The 24,746-nt window shown below is 40.5% G+C and overlaps 1 protein-coding gene across 9 annotated transcripts in view; it reads left to right on the top strand.

The window, feature by feature from the left end:
- The window catches only part of PHF20 (PHD finger protein 20), a 136,130-nt gene that overhangs the window by 54,796 nt on the left and 56,588 nt on the right, over window positions 1-24,746 (top strand). For all 9 annotated transcript variants that reach the window (XM_060120355.1, XM_060120356.1, XM_060120361.1 and 6 more), the window contains 5 exons: window positions 1,691-1,770; window positions 4,955-5,342; window positions 9,847-9,960; window positions 10,866-11,051; window positions 11,933-12,112. In XM_060120355.1, the coding sequence (XP_059976338.1) occupies window positions 1,691-1,770; window positions 4,955-5,342; window positions 9,847-9,960; window positions 10,866-11,051; window positions 11,933-12,112 (948 nt within the window). The remainder of the gene's footprint in view (window positions 1-1,690; window positions 1,771-4,954; window positions 5,343-9,846; window positions 9,961-10,865; window positions 11,052-11,932; window positions 12,113-24,746) is intronic.

Below are 24,746 nucleotides of genomic sequence, written 5' to 3'. Positions count from 1 at the left end.
TTAAAAAAAAAAGAAAAGGAACAAAACTAATAATGTAGCGGTCACCGTTTAGTGCTTTGGCCTAGTCTCTATTTTGAAATATTGTAATATGCAGCTAATTCATATGGATTTTGAGAGTAATGTGACCTCTAAAAACATAATACCTTTAGCAGATGGTCGTATTTCTTTTAAAGTTTAAAAGATATCACTACTTCTAAGCCCAGAAAATAAAGATTAAGTGATAAACATTAATAATTCACCAAGCAATAAATAAATCTGCATTTTCCTTATATCCTGTTTTTTTCCTATTGTTTTAAATTGAAGTATAGTTGATGTACAAATTATGTTACAGGTATATAGTAATTCACAATTTTTAAAGGCTACAGTCCATTTATAGTTCTTATAAAATATTGACTATATTCTGTGTTGAATAATATATCCTTGTAGCTTATTTTATATATAATAGTTTGTATTTCCTAATCTCCTATCCCTATTTTGCCCCTCCTCTGTTTCCTTCTCCCTACCGGTAACCACTAGTTTGTTCTCTGTATCTGTGAATCTGTTTCTTTTTTGTTATATTCACTACTTTGTTGTATTTTTTAGGTTCCACATGTGAGATCATATGGTATTTGTCTTGTCTAATTTATTTCACTTAGCATAATACCCTCCAAGTCCATCCATGTTGCTGCAAATGTCAAATTTTCATTCTTGGGCTTCCCTGGTGGCGCAGCGGTTGAGAGTCCGCCTGCCAATGCAGGGGACACGGGTTCGTGCCCCGGTCTGGGAGGATCCCACATGCCGCGGAGCGGCTGGGCCCGTGAGCCATGGCCGTTGAGCCTGCGCGTCCGGAGCCTGTGCTCCGCAACGGGAGAGGCCACAGCAGTGAGAGGCCCGCGTAACGCAAAAAAAAAAAAAAAAAATTCATTCTTTTTTCATGGTTGAGTAGTATTCCATTTTATGTGTGTGTGTGTGTGTGTGTGTGTGTATACACCACCTCTTTTATCCATCCATCTGTTGATGGACACTTAGATTGCTTCCATATCTTGGCAATTGTAAATAATGCTGTGAACGTTGGGGTGCATGTATCTTTTCGAATTAGTGCTTTCGTTTTTTTCACATATATACCAAGGAGTGGAATTCCTGGGTCATGTGGTAATTCTATTTTTAGTATTTTGAGAAACCTCTATACTGTTTTTTCCACAGTGACTGCACCAGTTTACATTCCCACCAAGAGTGTAACACAGTATATCTTTCCATCTTCAGTTTCTTACATCAGTGTCTTATAGTTTTCCAAGTACAGGTCTTTTACCTCCTTAGGTAGGTTTATTCCTCGGTATCTTATTCTTTTTGATGCAACAATAAACGGGATTTTCCCTTAATTTCTCTGATAGTTCACTGTTGGTGTTTCCTTACATTCTTAATTGTTTTACTGTTCTTTGTTCTTGGTCTAAGTCAGTGCAAGTTTTTAAGATTTAGTGAAGCACCATAAAAATGAGGGGTTTTTTGGATGGATTTTGATTTGTATAGAAGAGGAAAAGGCAAGTGTACTATTATTATCTTGGACATAAGTAAGACTGAATGTGATTCTTGGACAACTTTTTAATTCCCATATGTTTATTATTGTGGTTGGAGCTCCCTTGTGTTTATGCTTTGAAAAGTTTCATTGCTTTCATGAAACTGCAAGTTAAAATCATATCTTTTTGAATTTTAGGTACTTACACTGTGAAATTTTACGATGGAGTAGTTCAGACTGTCAAACATATTCATGTCAAAGCTTTTTCGAAAGATCAGGTGAGAAATGTGGTTTTATGCTTTGTGGTATGAATAATGCTAATGTTATAGTTTTGTTTCTCAAAGATGTTACATTTGTTTATGATGACAAAATCTTTCCTTCATCTGACATGATTTCACCAGAAAGCAATACACAAGTTTTCAGAAATTGTAAATATTTGTCTCTCTCTCTGCCTTTTTCTTTTCATACCAGTTCTTTTCAGAAATGCCAGTACTTGAGTACCACTACCTGTTATCTGTCTTTTTCCCAAAGCGCCTCATTGTTATTCTTTTTTCTCTCTTCCTGTCCTCTGCCCACAGAGCTGTTTCCCCTCACAGGGAACTTGCTGAGTGGTTGAAGAGATGGAGATGTTTTCTCCTCATCTGACTTTGTCCTTCAGCTCAGGACCATGGCTTGGTGGTTACGTAGCCACTATTTGGCGTAGATTTGGCCTTGTGCTAGATGTGCCTGGGTTGAAAATTTTGTTTCCTTTTGTCCCTTTCACCATCCATGTACTTGTCTAAGTACGGGTCCTGAGTTTTGATACTGGAAATATGGTGCACACAGATAGATTCTGACCATCTGGAAGTGTTGCCTACTTTCTTCATGATTTTTTTTCCCTCTTAGTTTTTTTTTTATATTTATGTCTTAATGAAATAGCTGAGGGGAAAGATTCTGATTGTAACTAATTGTTGTTTACTTCTTTGGGTGGTTGTTGATATGACAGTATTTGGTAATCCTGGAACCTTCTAATAAATTCTTCTGAACATATATTTAGCAATTCCAAAGCATTATGATACATCATATTGTTAAAGATAATCTCAAAAGTGTTTTTGCCTTTCTGGTTTTCCTCTTCAGAAAACTGACAAAATTATAAAGCTTTAGCCCTGAAGATGTTTTCTCTTTGATCATTTGCTTCTCAGGCATCTAAGGAGCTACACAGAACTGTAAAACATTATTTTGGCCTTCAATTTGGCAATTTTTGTGTTAAGTTTGTGGAATGAGTTCATATAGATAGAGGACTGTATTAAGAACATGTCCAGAACTGTCAGATTGTATCTAGAATCTACACAAATGGAAGTCTAGGGCTCCACATAACAAACGTTCATCTGTTTCCTCTGATTGATAGTACTCATGGTGCCTTAGCTTGAGGATGGGCACCTCACCCTGTGTGGATTTGTGGGTCTTCAGTCCTCAATTCCCAGCTGCCTGTGAGTGTCTCATGTCATCTCAGACCTGGCAGGTGGTCAAGCACAGGCCCATGGCTCCTGTTTGTTTTTCTTTTCCAAGAGGACATAGTGGTTTGGATAAATGACTTCTCAGCTAGGCCACTTAGAAAGCAAAATTTCTTACAAATATCTGTCAGACAATTTTTAAAGCTTTTTTCATATAGTATTAGATTGTGGTTTTGTTTTTTGTTTTTTAAATAGGATTGTACTGCCCTAAGTGGTTTGATAATCTGTATTTCAGGGACATTTATCTTTTTTTTGAAGTTATAGAAACTATATGTTTGCTGTAGAAAATTTAGAAAGTACAGAAAAGCGCAAAGAAAGTAAAAATTGTATAATTCTATCATCTAGATGCAATTGCTCTTAACATTTTAATGTATAGCCTTCTGTATTTTTTATAAAAGATACTTATGTATATATATTTTTCTTTTCCAAATTTGAGTCATATGTTACTGTTCTATAACTTGCTGGGTTTTTTTTTTTTGTGGTGTGTGGGCCTCTCACTGTTGTGGCCTCTCCCGTTGCGGAGCACAGGCTCCGGACGCTCAGGCTCACTGGCCATGGCTCATGGGCCCAGCCGCTCCGCGGCATGTGGGATCCTCCTGGACCGGGGCATGAACCCGCGTCCCCTGCATCGACAGGCGGACTCTCAACCACTGCGCCACCAGGGAAGCCCTATAACTTGCTCTTTTAACAAAATAACATTTTCCCAAGTTCCTAAGTACTGTATGGGAATATAGCTTTTAATGGCTTAGTAGTATTTATAATATGTATGTAACCCTACTTTGTGTAACCAGTTTTCTAATGGTCATTTAAGGATATTTGTAAATCTGGGTACACACGTCTGATTATTTTGTTAGCAGATTTCATTTCTAGGAATTCATTCTAGTTCAAAAGTATAAACATAAGACTTTTGACATAAATTGCCAACCCCCCTTCCTGGTGGTTGCAATTTATATTTCTGCCAGCAGTTACTGAGGAGTACTTGTTCTCAAACCTGGCTGCTTTCAGAAAATTTTGGAGACTTGAAAAAAATATTTCCTTTTAGTTTCTAACCACAGGGATTCTCCTTGTTTATTACTTTTCCCTCTGGAACAAATTAAACTTTTACTCACTGTGTATTTAGGCAGTCCTTCCTGCTCCTGGCAAAAATCTGTGTGCCAAGTGTGTGCTTGGTGCTAGGGATCCAATATGAACACGATGTGGTGGTCTCTGCTCTTCTCTTGAGGTCTTGGAAGAAAGATACTTACACAAATAAACTTAATTGTAGTTTTGGAAACTCCAGAGCTTTCAGAGCTGGCTTTATTATGAGACAGTATACTAGGACACAAGATTATTAAGATGAATTTTGAAAAAGTAATTTAGGAGGAAAGTAACCAAGAAGCAGTACTTTCTCCTAATGGACAAAAACTCAGTAGCTCAGGAATGCAGTAGGTGACTTGTTCGACTGAGCACAGCCTTTACCCAGTAGAGGAAGCAAAGACCCTGTTTTTGAGATGGAAAATCTTTACAGCTTTCTGGTTCACCTCTAGTTATCAGTTTGGGTTCTTCTCTACACAGGACATCAGCATCTGCTGGCAAACTGAGCCACCCTCTGAAAGGCCCTGGGTCAGTGTAGTCATTCTTGGGAGGAGACGGACAGGGCATGAAGGCATCTCTGTAAAAAAGATTGCTTCCCAGAAGAGGTCCCTGGCGTAGTTGTCTGTCCCTTTAATTATTTTTTAGTGACTTACTAATCAAAAGGGAGATAACATTGTCTCAGAAGGAATTGAACATGGCTGTTATTTTCTTTAAACTTAGGACTGGTTTTCAAACCTCAGAATATGGGTGTATATTTTCAGTGGTGCTTTCCGTTATGTGACCTGATACATGTCCTCTTTTAATTTCTTTGTCTTCATAAGTTTACAAAAAACGGTCTGATTTATATTTGCAAGTAATCACAAAGTGTGTTTCATCGCTATTTTGCTCATTTTAGAATATTGTGGGTAATGCTAGGCCTAAAGAAACAGAACACAAAAGTCTTTCATCATCTCTTGATAAACGAGAGAAGTTTAAAGAGCAGAGAAAAGCCACAGCCAATGTGAAGAAAGACAAAGAGGACAAAGCCTTAAAGACAGAAAAGAGACCCAAACAGCCTGATAAAGAAGGAAAGTTAATCTGTTCTGAAAAGGGGAAGGTGTCAGAGAAGAGCCTTCCCAAGAACGAGAAGGAAGATAAGGAGAACATTTCAGAAAATGACAGAGAGTATTCTGGAGATGCTCAAGTGGATAAGAAACCTGAAAATGACATTGTGAAGAGTCCACAAGAAAACTTGAGGGAGCCAAAAAGAAAGCGAGGCAGACCCCCTTCCATAGCTCCTACTGGTGAGTTTCCCAAGTGTGCGATGCCAGAGTGTTCTTCTGTGGTCCTTTGTGGTTCTTTATAACTTCTGTACTTCAAGCCTTTGTTTTTGTGACTGACTTTGAATCATCCTGTCATCTAAAAACAAGTCATGCCCATAGAGCTGAATTTTATGGGAGGCATATATCCAGGTGAACATAAGTTTCGGAAACATGTTCTTGACTGGGCTTCTGGGGTGACAGATAACTCTTCACTAGATACTTCAGCTTATATGATAAACCCTAATAAGCTAAGGCCTTTTGCTTTTGCCAGTTCAAATGATTTCACTTTAAGTAAGCTTACTAGAACGTAGAATCAGGAAGTAGCGTTTTCATGAGCGACATGAAAGGGGAAAGGAGAAGTAAATAGGTGTGGGCATCTGGAGGAGGCGACAAGAAAGAACACTGGACCTAGGAACATATGGGTACATTTGAAATTGAGATCTCTGGAGAGTGATTATGGATCGGAAGTTTTCCCCATCTAAATAAAAAGCTGAGATGGCTAATTGGTAGCATCAAGGTTAGAGGATTTAGGGAAGAATGCACAATTATTTTAAAAAGTTGAAATATGGAATTCTTCTAGAGTAGCCAAGAAAGAAACAGACCCTGAATTTTTTCCTAAGGCAAACATTCCTTCTCTAGATTGAGTGGCGTGAAGAACCCCCAGGATCTCTAGACTGAGCACTGCCTATGATTATCTGGCAGTGGCCTTCAGACATTCTTGTTTACATGTTCTTTACATAAATATTGAAAAACTGTGAATCCCCTAGTTTTAAAGTGATACCTGGGGACTTGCCTGGCAGTTCAGCAGTTAAGACTCCACGCTTCCACTGCTGGGGGCGCTGGTCTGATCCCCGGTCGGGGAACTAAGATCCCACACGACATGTAGCGAGGCCAAAAAAAAAAAAAAGTGATATCTGTTTTTTTCTTACAAGTTTGAATAGCTGCCAAAGGTAAATTTAAAATATAAAATATGACAAAATATATTTTCATCAAAACTGTGGAACTACAGAGGTAGCTCATTTGTTGTTCCCTTATGATGCAGAATGCAAAGCCAGTCCTATCTGTCAATCCAGACAGCTACACCAGACTTAATTCCTGTGGCAGAAACTCTACCTTTATTTACTTCAAATAAATGTATTAGTACTTGTTCCCAGTAGACAGCCTTCTTACATCTTCTCATTTTAAGGTATGAAATAAGACAATAGATTGATTTCTTCCTAGATGAAATAAGGCACTTCCCCCTTTAGTGGTTATAAGTGGGTTTCACTCTCAAGATCTGAGCATGCTGGAATTGTCCCTACGCCTAACTAGGGCCTAGACCTGTGCTGTCCGATATGGTAGCTGCTAGCCACCTGTGGTTACTGAGCGCTTGAAATGTGGCTACTCTGAATTGAGATGGGCTGTAACTTGTAAAATACACAAGGGAGGGCATTCCCTGGTGGTCCAGTGGTTAGGACTCTGCTTTTAGCACTGAGGGAGGGCCCGGGTTCAATGCCTGGTCAGGGAATTAAGATCCTGCTAGCTGTGCAGCGTGGCCAAAACAAAACAAAAAACCACAGTGGTTTGCAAATAGTACAAAAGAAAAAAAAAAAAAAACACCCAGGAATGTAAAATATCTCAGTAATTTAAAATTATTGACTACATGTTGGAATGATGTTTTGGATGTATTGGGTTAAATAAAATATATTCTTAAAATTAATTTCACTTTTTTTAACTTTTAAAGTGACAACTAAAAATTGAAAATTACCTATGTGGCTTCCATTTATGGCTCTCATATTTCTATTGGACAGCACTGGCCTCATTGGCTTTCTCAGTAGGGTTCCAAGAGAGAATTAAGCTCTAATGCCCAAGGCATCTGTGACCTCTAATGAATTGACTTCTGGAAATTGAGAATGTTAGTAGAATGATAAACCACTCTTGGGAGAATTGAGAAAATAACCTTTGTGTTCTGTTTTCAAATGAGGAACCCTAATTGAGAAAGTCCTGGAGGTTTTAAACCTCTGGGTAGTGTACCATGTTAAGATGTGGGATATAATAAGCAGGCCTTTTTATTAAGTGTAGGATTTCACACCAGATAGGATCAATTTAATAGAGAACTGGAGTTTTCCAAGCTTAGTGTTAACACTTGCCTGAGGCATTCCTCCACAGTCAGAATTTTCTGAAGCAGGATCTGGGAATGCTAATTGTTAACACCTTCCCAGATAATTCTTACTGTGATAAGAGTTTGGGAAGCACTGAAGTTCTGTGTGGTCATCCCCAGTTTGTATGTGGTATCAAAGTGAAGAAGGTTTGCCAGTATCTAATATATAGTTCAAATCCCCTTTAAAAATTGCTTGGAATAAGTTCATTGACACGGTGGAGTCTTGAGCTCTGTAGATTGTACAGACCTTATTGGAACAGGATCTGAGCTGTTTGGGGAGGTTGTTTGTGTTTAATTTGGAATGTGTGTGATCTCCAAGTTCCCATCCTTGGAACTAAATAATGTTGGCACATTGAGAAGATTGAACACAGGAAGAGCCAAAGAGTTCAGCAATCTCATCAGGTTTGCCTCCTCAGAGCTCAGCCCTGTGTCCTTTGGCCATTTGACATGGCAGATCTGAAGCTGCTAGTCTTAGATGAGTTTTTCTCTCCCTTCCCCCTTCCCCTCCCATTTCTTCCCCTTCCTCCCTCTTCTTTCTCCTGGCTGCTGCTTTCTCTCATTTCAACCCTCATCAGACCCCCAGCCCTACCTTTGCCTCAAGCTTCCCAATTTCTTTTCTTTTCTTTTTTTAAATTAATTAATTAATTTTTGGCTGCATTGGGTCTTCTTTGCTGCGCACAGGCTTCCTCTAGTTGCAACGAGCAGGGGCTACTCTTCATTGCTGTGTGTGGGCTTCTCATTGTGGTGGCTTCTCTTGTTGCAGAGCACAGGCTCTAGGTGTGCGGACTTCAGTAGTTGTGGCACACAGGCTCAGTAGTTGTGGCTTGCGGGCTCTAGAGCGCAGGCTCAGTAATTGTGGCGCATGGGCTTAATTGCTCTGTAGCATGTGGGATCTTCCCGGACCAGGGCTCGAACCCGTGTCCCCTGCATTGGCAGGCGGGGTCTTAACCACTGTGCCACCAGGGAAGTCCCCCACTATTTTTTTTCTTTTGTTTTTTTCTTTTGCCTGCCTTTTGGATTCTCACCTTTCCTCATGGGGGAGAACTTCTTAAGTGTTAGGTTTAAAAATACAGAGTGAGGGGCTTCCCTGGTGGCACAGTGGTTGAGAGTCCGCCTGCCGATGCAGGGGACACGGGTTTGTGCCCCGGTCCGGGAAGATCCCACATGCCGCGGAGCGGCTGGGCCCGTGAGCCATGGCTGCTGAGCCTGCGCGTCCGGAGCCTGTGCTCCGCAACGGGAGAGGCCACAACAGTGAGAGGGCCGCGTACCGCAAAAAAAAAAAAAAAAAAGAAATACAGAGTGAGGGACTTCCCTGGTGGCGCAGTGGTTAAGAATCAGCCTGCCAATGCAGGGGACGTGGCTTCGATCTATGGTCCAGGAAGATCCCACGTGCTGTGGAGCAACTAAGCCCGTGCACCACAACTACTGAGCCTGTGCTCTAGAGCCCGTGAGCCACAACTACTGAGCCCATGTGCCACAACTACTGAAGCCCGCGCACCTTGAGCCTCTGCTCCGCAACAAGAGAAGCCACTGTAATGAGAAGCCTGCGCACCGCAACGAAGAGTAGCCCCCTCTGGCTGTAACTAGAGAAAGCCCGTGCGTAGCAATGAAGAGCCAACGCAGCCATAAATAAATAAATAAACCAAAAAATAAAAATTAAAGAGTGAGTACTACCTAAGGGTTTAGCTTCTGCACTGCTAAATTATGTCAGGGCTGGATTTTCCAGTGTTAAGCAGCCTTGCCTGGCCCTGACTATAAAATAGCATAGTCCCCTGAGAATTTTCTGGAATTGTTTTTAAGAGGTTGTAACTGTTGACATTCTTTTTGGTCCTTCAAAATTAGGACCAATGCCAAGCTAACCAATTTAGCAAGTAGAGGTTGAAAATAATAATCAAGCTATAGTCCCAGGGTACACATTTTAAGAATGAGCCTGCCTGGTGGATTTCCTGAGTATTGTATAAACCAAATTTTGATAAGAAGATTTGATGGTGATAAAAATGACTTTTCTGTTGCCTTTGTACCCTCATATTTTAAAGGAGTCACGTTGGGGTATTTAAAGAGAGGGTTTCAGGAGATAAATATATGAGTAGAGCTGGGTCATAGGAGAAACCAAAAAGATTCAGGAGGTCAGTCTGCAGGGTGTCTTTGTTTCCTAAAAGGAAGTAATTTCTCACCCATTTCACTTTTTTTTCCCTTTTGGCTTAAGTAAGAATTCCCTTTGAGGGTCTATTTATCATGCAAGGATGTGTGTGGATCTTTGTATATATGTTTTATTTACATATAATATGAGGATTGGTCACTAAGAAGCTACATACCTATTTTTGTGTGGTTTTATATACATTGTAGCTGTGGATTCAAACTCTCAAACTTTGCAACCAATAACATTGGAATTGAGAAGAAGGAAGATATCAAAAGGAAGTGAAGTCCCATTAAAACGTCCTCGGCTTGACAAAAATTCATGTGAGTCTTCAGTTTGTGTATGTGTGGCTAGAACTTGACATCCATTGGGTTAATTCCGCTGTGTTCATCTTGTCGCCTATTCCTTATAGGCGCTGATGCTTGTCCTTGATCACAGGGGCTAGTGTGAGTGGGATGTGGTTGGATCAGAGGAGTTCTGCTAGAGGAAAAATAAATCTCAGAGCACAAGGTGTGTTAATGTTGGGGTCAGTAGTGTTGTCTCTATACCCATAATCTACATCTGATATGAATTCCACTGGAAATTGAATGGCTTAGGAAGGGATGGATTTCATATGCTGAGTAAAACTTTAAAAATAATATTTACTGATTTTACTGTATAGTACAGGGAACTATATTCAATATCTTATAATAACCTATAGTGGAAAAGAATCTGAAAAAGAATATATATATATGTACACACATACATATGTACATATATATATGTACATACCTGAAACTTTGCTGTACACCTGAAACTATCACAACATTGTAAACCAACTACACTTCCATTAAAAAAATACTGTTTATTGATTTTTTTTAAAGTACCCTGTTGGCTCCAGAAAGGATTTGTGATGGCTCTAAGGCTCTGTAAACCTTACTGACTTGGGAAGTTAGTATGTAGACTTCTATGTTGGAAAGCCCCAAAATAAAACTTGTCAAGATTGGGACACGACCTTGGCACATATTTTCAGATCATGAATCCTTAAATTAGGAAAATTATATCCTGGCAGAAGGACTGCACCTTTACTTAAAACTATAAACCAGGATAGGGTATTTCCTTTCATCATTGATCTAATATTCCAGAAGTCTCTGGTTGAAGCCCTTATAGAGGCAGCCAGTCCAGAAATCTGTAGTAGCAGAATTATTTCTTCAGGTCTCTTGACTACAACTCTCTTAATGGTTTATAGCCCAGGAAAAGTCAAAAAACTACTCGGAAAACACTGACAAAGACTTATCAAGGAGACGGTCCTCCAGGCTGTCCACTAATGGGACCCACGAGATCCTAGATCCTGACTTGGTTGTATCAGATTTGGTTGATACGGTTACTACTGATCCTTTGCAAAACACATCTGGCACCAAGGAGTCTGAAGAAGGTGAGTCAGAGTCTGTTCTGGAATGGTCTTGCCAACCTACTCCCTGTCTAATGAGAACCAGTCTAAATCAATCATTGTGTACTGCCTTATACAAGTTTTAGATGGTCTTGAAATCAAGTTATTGAATTGGCTGCAGTGTTTCTTATATTCTTCACTGAAGACTTAATAGACAAACCTGTTTGCATTTGTGATTGGTTTTGCTTATATATGTCTGAATGTTGGGTTGGAGGTGCAGTGCTTGAAGAGCGCTGTTCCTGTTTCTGTCTTTCTGATGCCATCTCACTCCAGTCCCTCTGCCTTTTTGTTAATATTTCCAGCAGATCCTCCCTTCACTTTAGCTTCTTATCGGTCTTCGTCTTTGATATGCTCACAGCCCTGGCTATGTGTGCTGGAACCTGTGAATGTATTCTTGTATGCCATGAAATGAATGGTTTCCTCTAAAAAGACCCTGGCTTTATCAGGTTTTTTTGGTTTTAAATTAATTAATTAATTAATTAATTTTTGGCTGTGTTGGGTTTTCGTTGCTGCCCGTGGGCTTTCTCTAGTTGTGGCGAGTGGGGGCTACTCTTCATTGTGGTGCGCAGGCTTCTCATTGTGGTAGCTTCTTATTGCAGAGCACAGGCTCTAGGAGCACGGGCTTCAGTAGTTGTGGCTTGCGGGCTGTAGAGTGCAGGCTCAGTAGTTGTAGCCCATGGGCTTAGTGGTTCCATGGCATGTGGGATCTTCCCGGACCATGGCTCAAACCTGTGTCCCCTGCATTGGCAGGTGGATTCTTAACCACTGTGCCACCAGGGAAGCCCCTTTATCAGTCTTTTGTGGGACTTTTGGTTCTCAGATTATGTACATGTATATATTCCCCAATCTTTCTCTTTTTCTTCTAGGTCAGTTGAAATCTCCTTTGGAAACTGGCCAGGTCTCATCTGCACTAACTTGCCACTCCATTGGGGATGGATTGGGGCCTGCAGGCTTGGAGTTGAACTGCAAGTCAATGGGAGAAAACACTATGAAAACGGAACCGGCTTCTCCCCTTGCTGAGTTACAAGAGATTTCTACGGTGGCAGGTTCATATTTAGAGTTAACGTAATCCTCTTCTTTTGCTTCTCCTTTGATTGTGAACTTAAAAAATGGATTTTCCTAATGATTTTTTTCACCTTTTATTAATAATATTTTCTTATTTTAATGCTATATACATTTTAAAATGCTATATACTTGTCATTTCTGATATTGCCAATTTGGGTTTCCTCTTTTCTTGATTAGTATAGCTAAGGATTTATCAATTTTTGTTGATAATTTCAAAGAACCAACATTTTACTTTAGTTTTCTCTGTTTTTTTTTTTGTCATTTATTTCTGTTTTGATCTTTACTGTTTTCTTCCTTTAAATGTTTCTAGAAACATAGGTCATTAATTTTAGATTTTTCTTCTTTTCCAATATGAGCATTTAAAGTTATAAAATTTCCCACTAAGCACTGCTTCAGCTACATCCTACGAATTTTGGTATGTTGTATTTTCATTTTCATTCAATTCAAAATATCTACGAGTTATTTGTTGACTGGGTTACTTAGAAGTGTGTTGTTTCATTTCCAAGTATTGGTTTGTTTGTTTGTTTGTTTTAATTGATTAATTTTTGGTTGCATCGTGTCTTCGTTGCTGCGCACGGGCTTTCTCAAGTATCGGCGTGCGGGGGCTACTCTTTGTTGCTGTACGCAGGCTTCTCATTGCAGTGGCTTCTCTTGTAGCGGAGCATGGGCTCTAGGTGCGTGGGCTTCAGTAGCTGTGGCTTGCAGGGTCTAGAACTCAGTCTCAGTAGTTGTGGTGCATGGGCTTAGTGGTTCCACGGCATGTGGGATCTTCCCGGACCAGGGCTCAAACCTGTGTGCCCTGCATTGGCAGGCGGATTCTTAACCACTGTGCCACCGGGGAAGTATTTTGTAGATACCTTATTGTTACGATTTATAATGTAATTCCATTGTAGTCAACGAACATACTCTGCAGGATTTCAATCTTTTTTGTTTTTGTTTTTGGCTGTGCCATGCCAGCATGCGGGATGTTCCCGACCAGGGATTGAACCTGGACTGTGGCAGTGAAAGTCTGGAATCCTAACCACTAGGCCACCAGGGAACTCCTGAACTGTCCCCTTTGTAATGTGAAGTATAACTCTGGCTTTGGTGATAGTCTTTTACTTGAAGTGTACTTTGTCTCATATTACTCCAGCTTTCAAAAAAGGTACTCCAGCTTTCTTTTGCTTTCTGTATGCATGGTATATCTATTTCTATCACTTTTCTTTCAATATAACTATTAACTATGTCTTTAAGTTCCAAGTGTGTCTTTTATAGATAGTTGGGTTTGGATTTTAATTGCAATGTTTAGTTACATTAAATGAAATTATTGAGATGGTTGCTTTTAGGTCTACCATCTCGCTTTTTGTTTACTGTTTATCCTGTGTTTTGTTCTTTTACTTCTTTCTTGTTTTTTCAGGTCAATTGAATTTTTTAAAATCCCATTTTAATTCATCTATTAGCTTGTAGCTCTACTTGTTAGCATTTGTTTTAGAGGTTACTCTAGGCATTATGATATATATATATATATATATATATATATATATATATATATATATATATATATCCTTTTCATGGTTTATATAGAGTTAATATTGAACCACCTTATGTAAAATGTTGTATAATCCATTAACACCCCCTTTTTACGCTCTAGTTATGACATGAATTGTATCTATATGTGCCGTAAAGTCCACTATTTAGTATTATAATTTTTGCTCTGAACAATGATGTATTTTAAAGAATAATACAAAAGAGATAGTGCTTTACACATGTATCTACCATATCCAGTGTTCTTCATTTCTTCTTCTTCCTCCTCTTTTTTTTTTCTGTAGTGCAGGTTTCCTGGTGACATTCTTTTGGTTTTTGTTTATTTGAACGTAACTTTATTTAATTTTCATTCTTAAAGGATATTTTCACTGGATATAGAATTGCGGGTTCACAGTCTTTTCCTTTAAGTACTTTAAAGATGTTGTTCACGGTCCTCTATTGTTTCTGAAAGGAAGTTAGTAATCATTTATATTGTTGTTTCCCTGGTTGTAATGTGTTTTCTTTCTGGCTGCTTTCAAGATTTTCTTCTTTATCTTTGGGTTTTCTTTCTGGCTGCTTTCAAGATTTTCTTCTTTATCTTTGGTTTTTAGCAGTTTAACTATGATGTATTTAAATTTGTTTTAGTTTTGTATTTAACCTGCTCGAGATTCACTGAGCTTGAATATGAAAATTGATTTATTTCATCAAATTTATGTTAGACCTTTAGATATTGTCCCACAGGTCACTGGGACTCTGTTGTCTTTTTTGTTTTCATTTAGTTTTCCCCCTTCATTTTCAGACTGAAAACTTTTTGATCTGTTTTCAAATTCTTCTCTCAACTCCAATATGCTTTTTTTTTTTTTTTTTTTTTTTTTCTGTGGTACGCGGGCCTCTCCCCGCCGTGGCCTCTCTCGTTGCGGAGCACAGGCTCCGGACGCACAGTCTCAGCGGCCATGGCTCACGGGCCCAGCCGCTCCGCGGCATGTGGGATCTTCCCGGACCGGGACACGAACCCGCGTCCCCTGCATCAGCAGGCGGACTCCCAACCACCGCGCCACCAGGGAAGCCCCTCCAATATGCTTTTAAGCCCATCCAGTGAATTTTTTATTTCTAGTACTTTTTAGTTCTACAATGTCCCTTTTATCTCCCTAGATTCTCTGCTGAGATTTTCAGTCTGTTTATTCATTATGAGCGTAGTTTATTATTTTATTTTATTTTAATTAATTTATTTATTTTTAAAATTTATTTTTGGCTGCATTGGGTCTTCATTGCTGCACGTGGGCTAGCTCTAGCTGTGGCAAGTGGAGTCTACTCTTTGTTGTGGTGTGTGGGCTTCTCACTGTGGTGGCTTCTCTCGTTGCGGAGCACGGGCTCTAGGAACGTGGGCTTCAGTAGTTGTGGCTCGTGGGCTCTAGAGCTCAGGCCTCAGAGGTTGTGGCACACAGGCTTAGTTGCTCTGCAGCATGTGGGATCTTCCTGGACCAGGGCTCGAACCTGTGCCCCTGCATTGGCAGGTGGATTCTTAACCACTGCGCCACCAGGGAAGCCCATGAGCATAGTTTTAATCGGTGCTGTCTACCACCATTTAGATTATCCTGACGTTAATCCCCATTGATTGACTTTTCTCTACAGGTGACACTTTCCCTTTTCTTTATATGTCTAATGTTTTGGACTATATCCTGTGCATTGTGAGTGGTAAGTTGTAGTTTGGATTATGTTATGTTCCTCTGAAGAATAATGATTTCTTTGTTTTAAAGGACAATTCATTTGGCTGAACTCAAACTCCAAGTTCTTTTCCTCTGCAAGGGCAGTGTCTGAAACCCCCGTTCAGTCTTTGAGCCTTAGTTGGTCTTCTTGAAACTCTATACGTTCAGAGATCAGCCATAGATTTACACAGAATTTAAATGCATTTAGTGAGTCCACCCTTTTGTGGCTCTCCTCTTTCTAGGATTTTACCCCTCACTTTCTAGCTGTTGTAGTTGCACTGAACGTTGTCTTCTGTTTCTTTAGCCAGTAAGACTAAAGGGTTTTAGCTACACAGTGCTACTTACTGGAGCCTGCCTTTAGGTGAAAAGCCTCGAAAAATGGGAAACTCACCTAGCGCCCTTCTCTTATTCCAAATATCCGACTCCTGTTTCTGCCTCTCTTTGTTGCTCTTCAGTGCCTTTAGATATTTGTTTTTTTATAATTTTCCCCCAGAGTTTATAATGGTTGTAAGCAAAAGGTTTGTTTCCATATGAGGTCTTCTACCATTACTGAAAGAAAAAACTCTACCTTATGATAATAGACATACAGTTTAGGAAGTTGTGCATATCCATGGCTACACAGAGGGATTTTTTTCTCTGAAGTAGTGATTGCTTGTTGCATTAATAGCTATTTGGATGTTACTGGTAATACAAACTCTTAGTTTTGGTAATGTTATGTTTGTGATAAATGGTCCTTTTTGATGGATATTTAGATTATTTCTGAGCAATAAGAAAGTATTTCAAACAATAATGTAGTAGTTCTTGAACGTTTATTTTTGACTGCTTGGTGAATAGACCTATAGGATACATTTTGTAACTGTGATTGCTGGATTCAACGGAATGTAAGTTTTAAATTGCATCAACAGATCACCCTTCAAAAAGACCATTCCACTTTATATAATGACCAAGAATATGGGAGAGTATGTTTTCCCTACATTCTTGCTGTCTATGGATACTATTCATCGTTTGAATTTTCTTAAATTTATGTTAACATTAGAAACAAGGTTTTACTTTTTTTTTTTTTTTTCCGGTACGTGGGCCTCTCACTGTTGTGGCCTCTCCCGTTGCGGAGCACAGGCTCCGGACGTGCAGGCTCAGCGGCCATGGCTCACGGGCCCAGCGGCCATGGCTCACGGGCCCAGCCACTCCACGGCATGTGGGATCTTCCCGGACCGGGGCACGAACCCATGTCCCCTGCATCGGAAGGCAGACTCTCAACCACTACGCCACTAGGGAAGCCCAAGGTTTTACTTTTTAAGTTGTATTTTTTTAAATGAGGTTTAGCAGTTTTTCTTTTTTTTTTTTTTTTTTTTTTTTTTTTTTTTGCGGTACGTGGGCCTCTCACTGCTGTGGCCTCTCCTGCTGTGGAGCACAGACACGCAGGCTCATCGGCCATGGCTCACGGGCCCAGCCGCTCCGCGGCATGTGGGATCTTCCCAGACCGGGGCACGAACCCGTGTCCCCTGCATCGGCAGGCGGACTCTCAACCACTGTGCCACCAGGGAAGCCCCTTCATATGTTTATTGAATATTTTTATTTATTTATTTTTGTGAATTGTCTTTTCATATTCTTTGCCCACTTCCCCTAGGATTATTTGTTTTTGTTATTGATTTGCCAAGTGTCCTTTGTATATTATTATTATTATTATTATGAGTTAATTAATTTATTTTTGGCTATGTTGGGTCTCTGTTGCTGCACGTGGACTTTCTCTAGTTGTGGTGAGTGGGGGCCACTCTTCATTGTGGTGCACAGGCTTCTCATTGCAGTGGCTTCTCTTGTAGTGGAGTGGGGCTCTAGGTAAGCAGGCCTCAGTAGTTGTGGCACATGGGCTCAGTAGTTGTGGCACACGGGCTTAGTTGCTCCGCGGCATGTGGGATTTTCCCGGACCAGGGCTCAAACCCATGTCCCCTGTATTGGCAGGCGGTTTCTTAACCACTGCGCCACCAGGGAAGTCCCATACATTAGTGTCACTTTTATTTATTGTATTTCATAATACTGAAATTAAAAAATTTAAATCTACATTCTTTTTTCCTCAGTATTTGAAAAATATAGTTATGATCATAGTATGTGTATAATCAGTATTATTACATATGCATTTTCCCATATTATAAACTCCATATGAAAATCATTTTAATTATAATATAAGCCACCCTTTAAAAATCTTGATGAGATCAAAATATGTCTTCTACCCACGGCTCATGTTCCAAGGTTTGATCAATATTCATCTTTAAAAATTTGTTTATTTTGTAAAGTTTGACTTATCATTAATTGCAAGAGGTAGAATAGGGGAGAAGGGAATTAGTATAGGTAAATTCTGGTGTTTCCTAAATACCCGTGAAGGCTGAAGGGCTTGTAGGATAGCCCTCTTGTGGACTCAGCTATATTCTGAACTAAGGCAGATTTAATGGGTGGAAGACATGGCCTTATTGGAGAATTTAGCCAGGAACAAGTTATGGAATCAAAACTCATGAGATTCTATTGATGACTTGGTTCTGGACCTGGGAAGTGTTCCTTTGATAAACCTGGGTGGTCTGTAACTTTCTTCCTTCACTTGTGTGGAGAGGACAGGCCCTGTGGTTCCTGGAGCAGAGCTTCCTGGGTATGTATGAGCCCAGAGGAAGAATGAAGAAACTTGTGAAGATTCGTGGGTTGCGCATTGTTCGTGGAGATTTGTGGGTCACGCATTGTTCCTGGAGAAGAATGTGCAGACAAGCTTTTCGTGAGAGACTCAGGGAAATAGTAGAGCTTAAACGAAATTGTCTTCCTGTAGTTAGGGCCTGAAAGGTGAGAAGAGATGCTGCACACATGGATGTGGAAGCTCTGGTTGTGTATCTTGTTTTGCTCAGTTCAGTTAGAGTGTCCTGTTGACCTGCTAAGTAATAGGCACTGTGCTAATATAATAAGCATCAGTGGTGGAAGATCAGTCAGACTTAGTGCCTGCCTGGGAGGCATGACGTTTAAGCTGAATCTTGATGGATGTATAGCACTGTCCCATGAGTAACACATGAGGCTTAGATATTCCAGTAGACGAAACTATATGAATAGAGGATGTAGCACATCTCTTATTAGGCTATTTGAAATGGAGAGAAGGTAGTCAGTTGAATATTTAGTGATTCTGTATTTTGACACTACATACTTGTGACTTTATTTAATATAAGCTGTCATGAAATCTATACACTTATATACTCATTTGTGTTATACTAAATATAAATCTAATTTATATATTTAATAATTAATGTAAGGTTTGAAATTCTTTGCCTTTCTTCTGGAAAGGCAAATTTCGAACATTAAGAGTAATTTAAATTTTGTCCAGTGGTTAGGGCTCAGCGCTTTCACTGCTGTGGCCTGGGTTCAATTCCTGTTTGGGGAACTAAGATCCTGTAAGCTGTGTGCGTGGCAAAAAAAAAAAAAAAAAAGTAATTTAAATTATAAATAGAAAATTTATTAAAAGGTTAATGACATTTAAATATTTTTTTTAGTAAGAGTTTTATACTGTAAAGACTATGTGTCTACAGAATTGCATACTTTTGTTTGGATAATTTCAATTTAGATTGGAGGGGCAGATTTTCTTTTTTTTTTAATAAACAAATTTATTTATTTATTTATTTTTGGCTGTGTTGGGTCTTTGTTGCTGTGCATGGGCTTTCTCTAGTTGCGGTGAGCAGGGGCTACTCTTCGTTGCGGTGCTTGGGCTTCTCATTGCGGTGGCTTCTCTTGCTGCAGAGCATGGGCTCTAGGTGCTTGGGCTTCAGTAGTTGTAGCATGTGGGCTCAGTAGTTGTGGCGCACGGGCTTAGTTGTTCCACGGCATGTGGGATCTTCCCAGACTAGGGATCGAACCCTTGTCCCCTGCATTGGCAGGCAGATTCTTAACCACTGCACCACCAGGGAGGTCCCCTTCTTCTTCTTCTTCTTCTTTTTTTTTTTTTTGGTCTTGATCAGATTCTGTGTAGTTAACACAAATGCAGTGGCAGAGCAGTTCTTTGAAAATAGTAAACTGAAAGTACTCAAGTATCATTCCTGGCTCATCCCTGGTGCCTTTATGTTGGTCTTCTGTTCCACTGGGTCCAGAGTGTTATGCCTCAGCCATGTGAGCTTGTGGATACAAGGGCTCTCTCCTTTCGTGCTGAGCCTCCTCTCAGTTGCAGGGCTCCTCTCCTCAGCCTACTTTCTTCCCTGTGGGGGAAATTATTAAACTTGATGCGCAAATTTGGTGGAAATTTAATCTCAGAATTTAGTAGTCCATGTTTTGGCATGGAAAACTCTCTATAACAGCCATGTCCCTTAACTCAGCAGACTGAGCTCTTCATTATGCTGTCTTAAGGGTGGTGTTACATTAGACATCACTTGAAATTGGAAATGAATTGTTCCTACGCCACTGGGAAATATGCTGAGCAGATGAGATGAGTGAGAGGACTAGGTCAGAGGCTAAGTCCCAGTGCTTGTTTTAAAGTTTTCACACACATACAGTTTCTGTGTCATGTCAGTTAATATAGCTGCATCTCTGGTTTGTGGAGAAGATGGAAATAAGGTAAAGTGAGAGTGGCACAGGTGAGTCTTGGGAAAGATGATAGGAAGATTTTTTGTTGTCTTGCTTCTTTATGTTGCACATAGGATTTTCTGGGGAATAATTTTGAAACCACTGCAACTAACTGAAGCACTTGCCCATTTTCCAAGAGAGTGTATAGTAATGGTAGTGGTCCAATTACCTGGATCTTGAGCTATGAGGAGTAAAAGCAGCATGGATCCCATTGCTGTTCTCTTTTGGAGTAGGCTCTAAGCTATTTGCTTTCATGACTTAAGTGCCAGAGGGGAATGCAGTTGAAATTGTTCTACTTGGGTAAGCATTTGTTTATTCTGTAAAACAGAAATTAGAATAGATGTCCTTAGAAGTTGCGATCTCAGATTAGTCTCTAAATCTGGGCCCAGCCTATTTGGTCATTCACAGACAACCAGGGCTGTTGGAAAATGGGCTGCCGTCCATTCGTTCATTTCAGTCAGGGAATATTTAACAAGTACCTACTAAGTGCCAGACTCTCTTCTAAGCTGTGTCATTTGTGAATATTCTACATGAGTCATAGAATGAACAAGAGAGAAGACCCAATAGAAGTACAGACTTATTCAGCTAATTTTTTTTTTTAAACTAAATACCTGTTAGAAATGGGGTACTACCATGAGGTGTAGTGTCCCATTGTTATGTTGTTAGTTATAAAATGAATAGGAAGTTATTTGTCATTGAATTATTAAACGTTTACAGATGATTTACTTGTAAATTAACCAGGTTAGTTTCAGTGTAATGCCTATAATAGTTCTTGCAAATGATTTATTTTTAAATTAACATGGTCCAGTTTAGTTTAATGCTTACGATAGTTTAGGTTTCGGACACTTGTGTTCTTCCATGTTTTCTTGAGTAGGAGAGTGAGTCGTTGACCTATAGCCATTGTAGTTTGGGGAGTTGGGAGTGTCTGTGGTCTGTCATCAGACATATAGTGGTGGAACATTGGCTGAGAATTCATTGTTCTGGGGGTTAGAGAAATGAATGAGACATCTGGTCAATGTCCTTGTAGGTCTTTCTGTCCAGAGGAATGAATAAGACTGCAGGTACCTGCATTACAAGAGAGACAGTTAAGGTGGTGTCATGAGAAATACTTAAAACTATGGGAGAGAAAACTGACAGTGATAATGTGTGCCTGCCACATGGAAGTTGAACTCAGGATTAGCTTGTTGAACCCCTACTATTATGCCTTGGAGCTCTGCTGTCAGTGAATGTGGCACTCTTGGTCTTAGTGTTCAGTAAATGCTCTTTGGATCTGACTATGGAGAGAGGTGATATTTAGGTTGGTGGTTTGGGGGCAGGGGTGGAAGAATATGGAACTTGCACAGGGCCTTGAAGGATGATATCACTTAGGTATTTGGAGATGGAGGCAGAGCAGTATCAGCAGCATAATAATAGGGTGTTTTCTGAGACTATTAAGTGTGCTTTCTGACTTAATTGCAGGCGTCCTGAAGTGGGTTAAGGCTGAGCAGGTAAGTTGCTGCCAAACTGAGGTCAGTTGCTTTGAGTTGCTTTTCTGTTTATGGAGCTATTGGAAATGCTTCGTTTGCAGGATAGGGAGATAGCCATCAAATGTTCACTTGGATCTCTGTTGGTAAGGTTGCTTTCCTCCTACTTAGCTGTTCTGTGGCCTTAAGGCATTTTAAATTATTTTTTTATGAAATGTTTGACAAAAAGTTGCAGACTTTTACCCCTGAATATTTTGATGTATATTTCCCAAAAAATGAGGGCATTCTCTTATGTTACCACAATTATCAAAATCAGGACCTTATTCAAACTCCACCAGGGATTTCATTGGCACGTTTTACCTCATTTATGGAAGTGATCTTGTCTTCATTCAGCACTTTCTTTCTTGGTAAGTTGCTTTTTTATATTCATAAATTTGTAGAGAAATCTAGAAAAATACAAGAACAATGAAACTAACATTCATGTTTCCCACCACCCAGAACTGTTGGTATTTGGTCTCGAGTGAGTGCCTCAGGTCCTTACTCTGGCCCGCAGTGGCCCTGCTTCTTCTGGCCACCTGTAACCTCTCCAGTTTCATCTTCCCTCAGTCTCGCTCCTTCCTGCTGCCTCTGCTCCAGCCACAGGCCTCCTTGCTATTCTGTAAGCACAGCAGGTACACTCTCACCTCTGGGCTTTCATTTAGCACACTTATTATTATTATTTTTTTAATATTTTCTTGGCCGTGCCGTTGCGGCATGTGGGATCTTAGTTCCCCGACCAGGGACTGAACATGCGCCCCTTGCACTGGAAGCGCAGAGTCTTAATCACTGGACCACCAGTGACATCCCTCAGCACACTTTTATTGAATACCTTTTATTCCCAGCCAGAGCAAAATGGATCCATTGGAAAACTTATTTCATCAGTCAGTTAGTGGGTAACATTTATCATCAGATCATTCATTCAGCAATTTCTTGAGCATTTCTTAGGTACCAAAACTTTGGAGGGGGGTGAGAGGAAATCTGGAAGTGTTAATGAAAACACAGAAAGATGAATAAGTTATCTCCTTGACCTCAGAGAGACACTTACTTATAAGAATGGATCGTTCTGGGGCTTCTCTGGTGGTGCAGTGGTTAAGAATCCACCTGCCAACGCAGGAGACACGGGTTCGAGCCCTGGTCCGGGAAGATCCCACATGCCACGGAGCAACTAAGCCCGTGCGCCACAACTACTGAGCCTGCACTCCTAGAGCCCACGAGCCACAACTACGGAGCCCAAGTGCCACAAATACTGAAGCCTGCGCACCTAGAGCCCGTATCCTGCAACAAGAGAAGCCACGACAATGAGAAGCCTGCACACAGCAACGAAAAGTAACCCCTGCTCATCACAGCTAGAGAAAGCCTGCGCACAGCAACGAAGACCTAACACAGCCATAATTGAATGAATGAATGAATGAATAGATTGTTCTGGATACTTCCAGTTGACTAGTGGTGAATAGCATTATTGACTGATCATTGTCCAGCTTAAGCATATGCCATAATGTTGACAACTTTTTCCAAACAAAATTTCAAATATGTCCTATTTTTTGATGCAGTGATTCTTTTCCAACGTATATGATCAGATAAAGAATCTATTTTGAAAATAAAGGTGAAAAGGTATTTTAATATTTTCTAAGATATTAAAAGTTATATCAGTTAATCATTAGTATTCTTCATTGAAAAACAACATGGCAGGAACTTAAGATCATTACAGACTGTGCACTTGGTATGGTCATCACTTTTGAGTCATAAGGAGACAGCAATGAAAGGTTTTATTTAATGATGATTTTTAAAATTTAAATTTGATTTTTCACAATTAAAACACTAAGGAATACTAATTCTTTATAAGTACTACTTCTTGATGTTTTTTTTTTTTTTTTTTTTTTTTTTTTGTGGTACGTGGGCCTCTCACTGCTGTGGCCTCTCCCGTTGCGGAGCACAGGCTCCGGACGCGCAGGCTCAGCGGCCATGGCTCACGGGCCCAACCGCTCCATGGCATGTGGGATCTTCCCGGACCGGGGCACGAACCCGTGTCCTCTGCATCGGCAGGCGGACTCTCAACCACTGCGCCACCAGGGAAGCCCCTCTTGATGAATTTTCACAACTACTCTGATGTAAAGGCAGTTAGGACCCTTATTTAAAAATTATTAGGGCTTCCCTGGTGGTTCAGTGGTTAAGAATCCGCCTGTCAATGCAGGGGACATGGGTTCGAACCCTGGCCCGGGAAGATCCCACATGCTGTAGAGCAACTAAGCCTGTGCACCACAACTACTGAGCCTGTGCTCTAGAGCCCGCAAGCCACAACTACCGAGTGGCCTACTAAGAAGAGCAGTGTGTGGTACAAGTGATGTCAGTACTCCAGGCAGGGTGGTGCCTTTGGAATTCTTTAATGTGAGGCGGGGAGGAAGTGTTGATCTGGAAACTGAATGGTGTTCCTGGTGTTTCTTTTGGAACATGGGCTTAGTGGTGAGTACAGGACATCCAGAAAGATTGCTGGGAGAGAGGGGGGGTTGTTGAGAACTCATTCACCAGGAATGTGTTATGTAAGTAAGCAGGAAGGAGGGCGGGATCATCCTCAGAAACATCCAGCGAGGCCCCTGGAGGCCAGGATGCTGCTGTTTTAGTCACTGTTTAGAGGTTGCTGTCCTGAGCTGGTGCCAGTCTTGGAATTTCTAACTTGGGATGGAGTCATGGTCTGAGAAATCTGTGTGAAGGAGGCTCTTGGGCAGCAGGAGGAAGAGCTGGGAAGGCAACACTATCTAGTCTAGAGCAGAAGAGGGGCGTTAGCTGCGTATGGAGCAGCTCTGGCCTTTGAGGCAGCTCTGCCATCTTGTGGAATAAATGCTCAGTGATTTCTGTGAGGGCTGAGTGTGGATAGCCTCGGCAGGGTTGCTTTCCTCACACTTAGCTATTCTGTGACCTCAGAGTATTTTTTAGATGTATTTTAAAGACGTTTTTATTTTGAAATAATTTAAGACTTATAAAAACTTGCAAAAATAATGGAAAGAATTCCTGTATATGTTCAACCAGATTCCACGCTTAGTTGCTCTGTGCCATGTGGGATCTTCGCGGACCGGGCCACGAACCCGCATCCCCTGCATCAGCAGGCGGACTCTCAACCACTGCGCCACCAGGGAAGCCTGGCAGGTGGATTCTTATCCACTCTGCCACCAGGGAAGTCCCTCTATGCATTTTCATAATAACATTTTCCCCCTCTGTAACCATGCATGGGGTCATACAGTATGTACTGGGCAACTTCCTGTTTTCATTTAACAGTGTATCTTGAGATTATCCATATCAGTATCAGTAAGTACAGAGCTACTTCATTCTTT

Source organism: Mesoplodon densirostris, chromosome 16, assembly GCF_025265405.1.
Source record: "Mesoplodon densirostris isolate mMesDen1 chromosome 16, mMesDen1 primary haplotype, whole genome shotgun sequence".
Classification (NCBI taxonomy): domain Eukaryota; kingdom Metazoa; phylum Chordata; class Mammalia; order Artiodactyla; family Ziphiidae; genus Mesoplodon; species Mesoplodon densirostris.
Note: the sequence above shows the minus strand (reverse complement) of the source record. Positions and strands in the feature narration are given on the sequence as shown.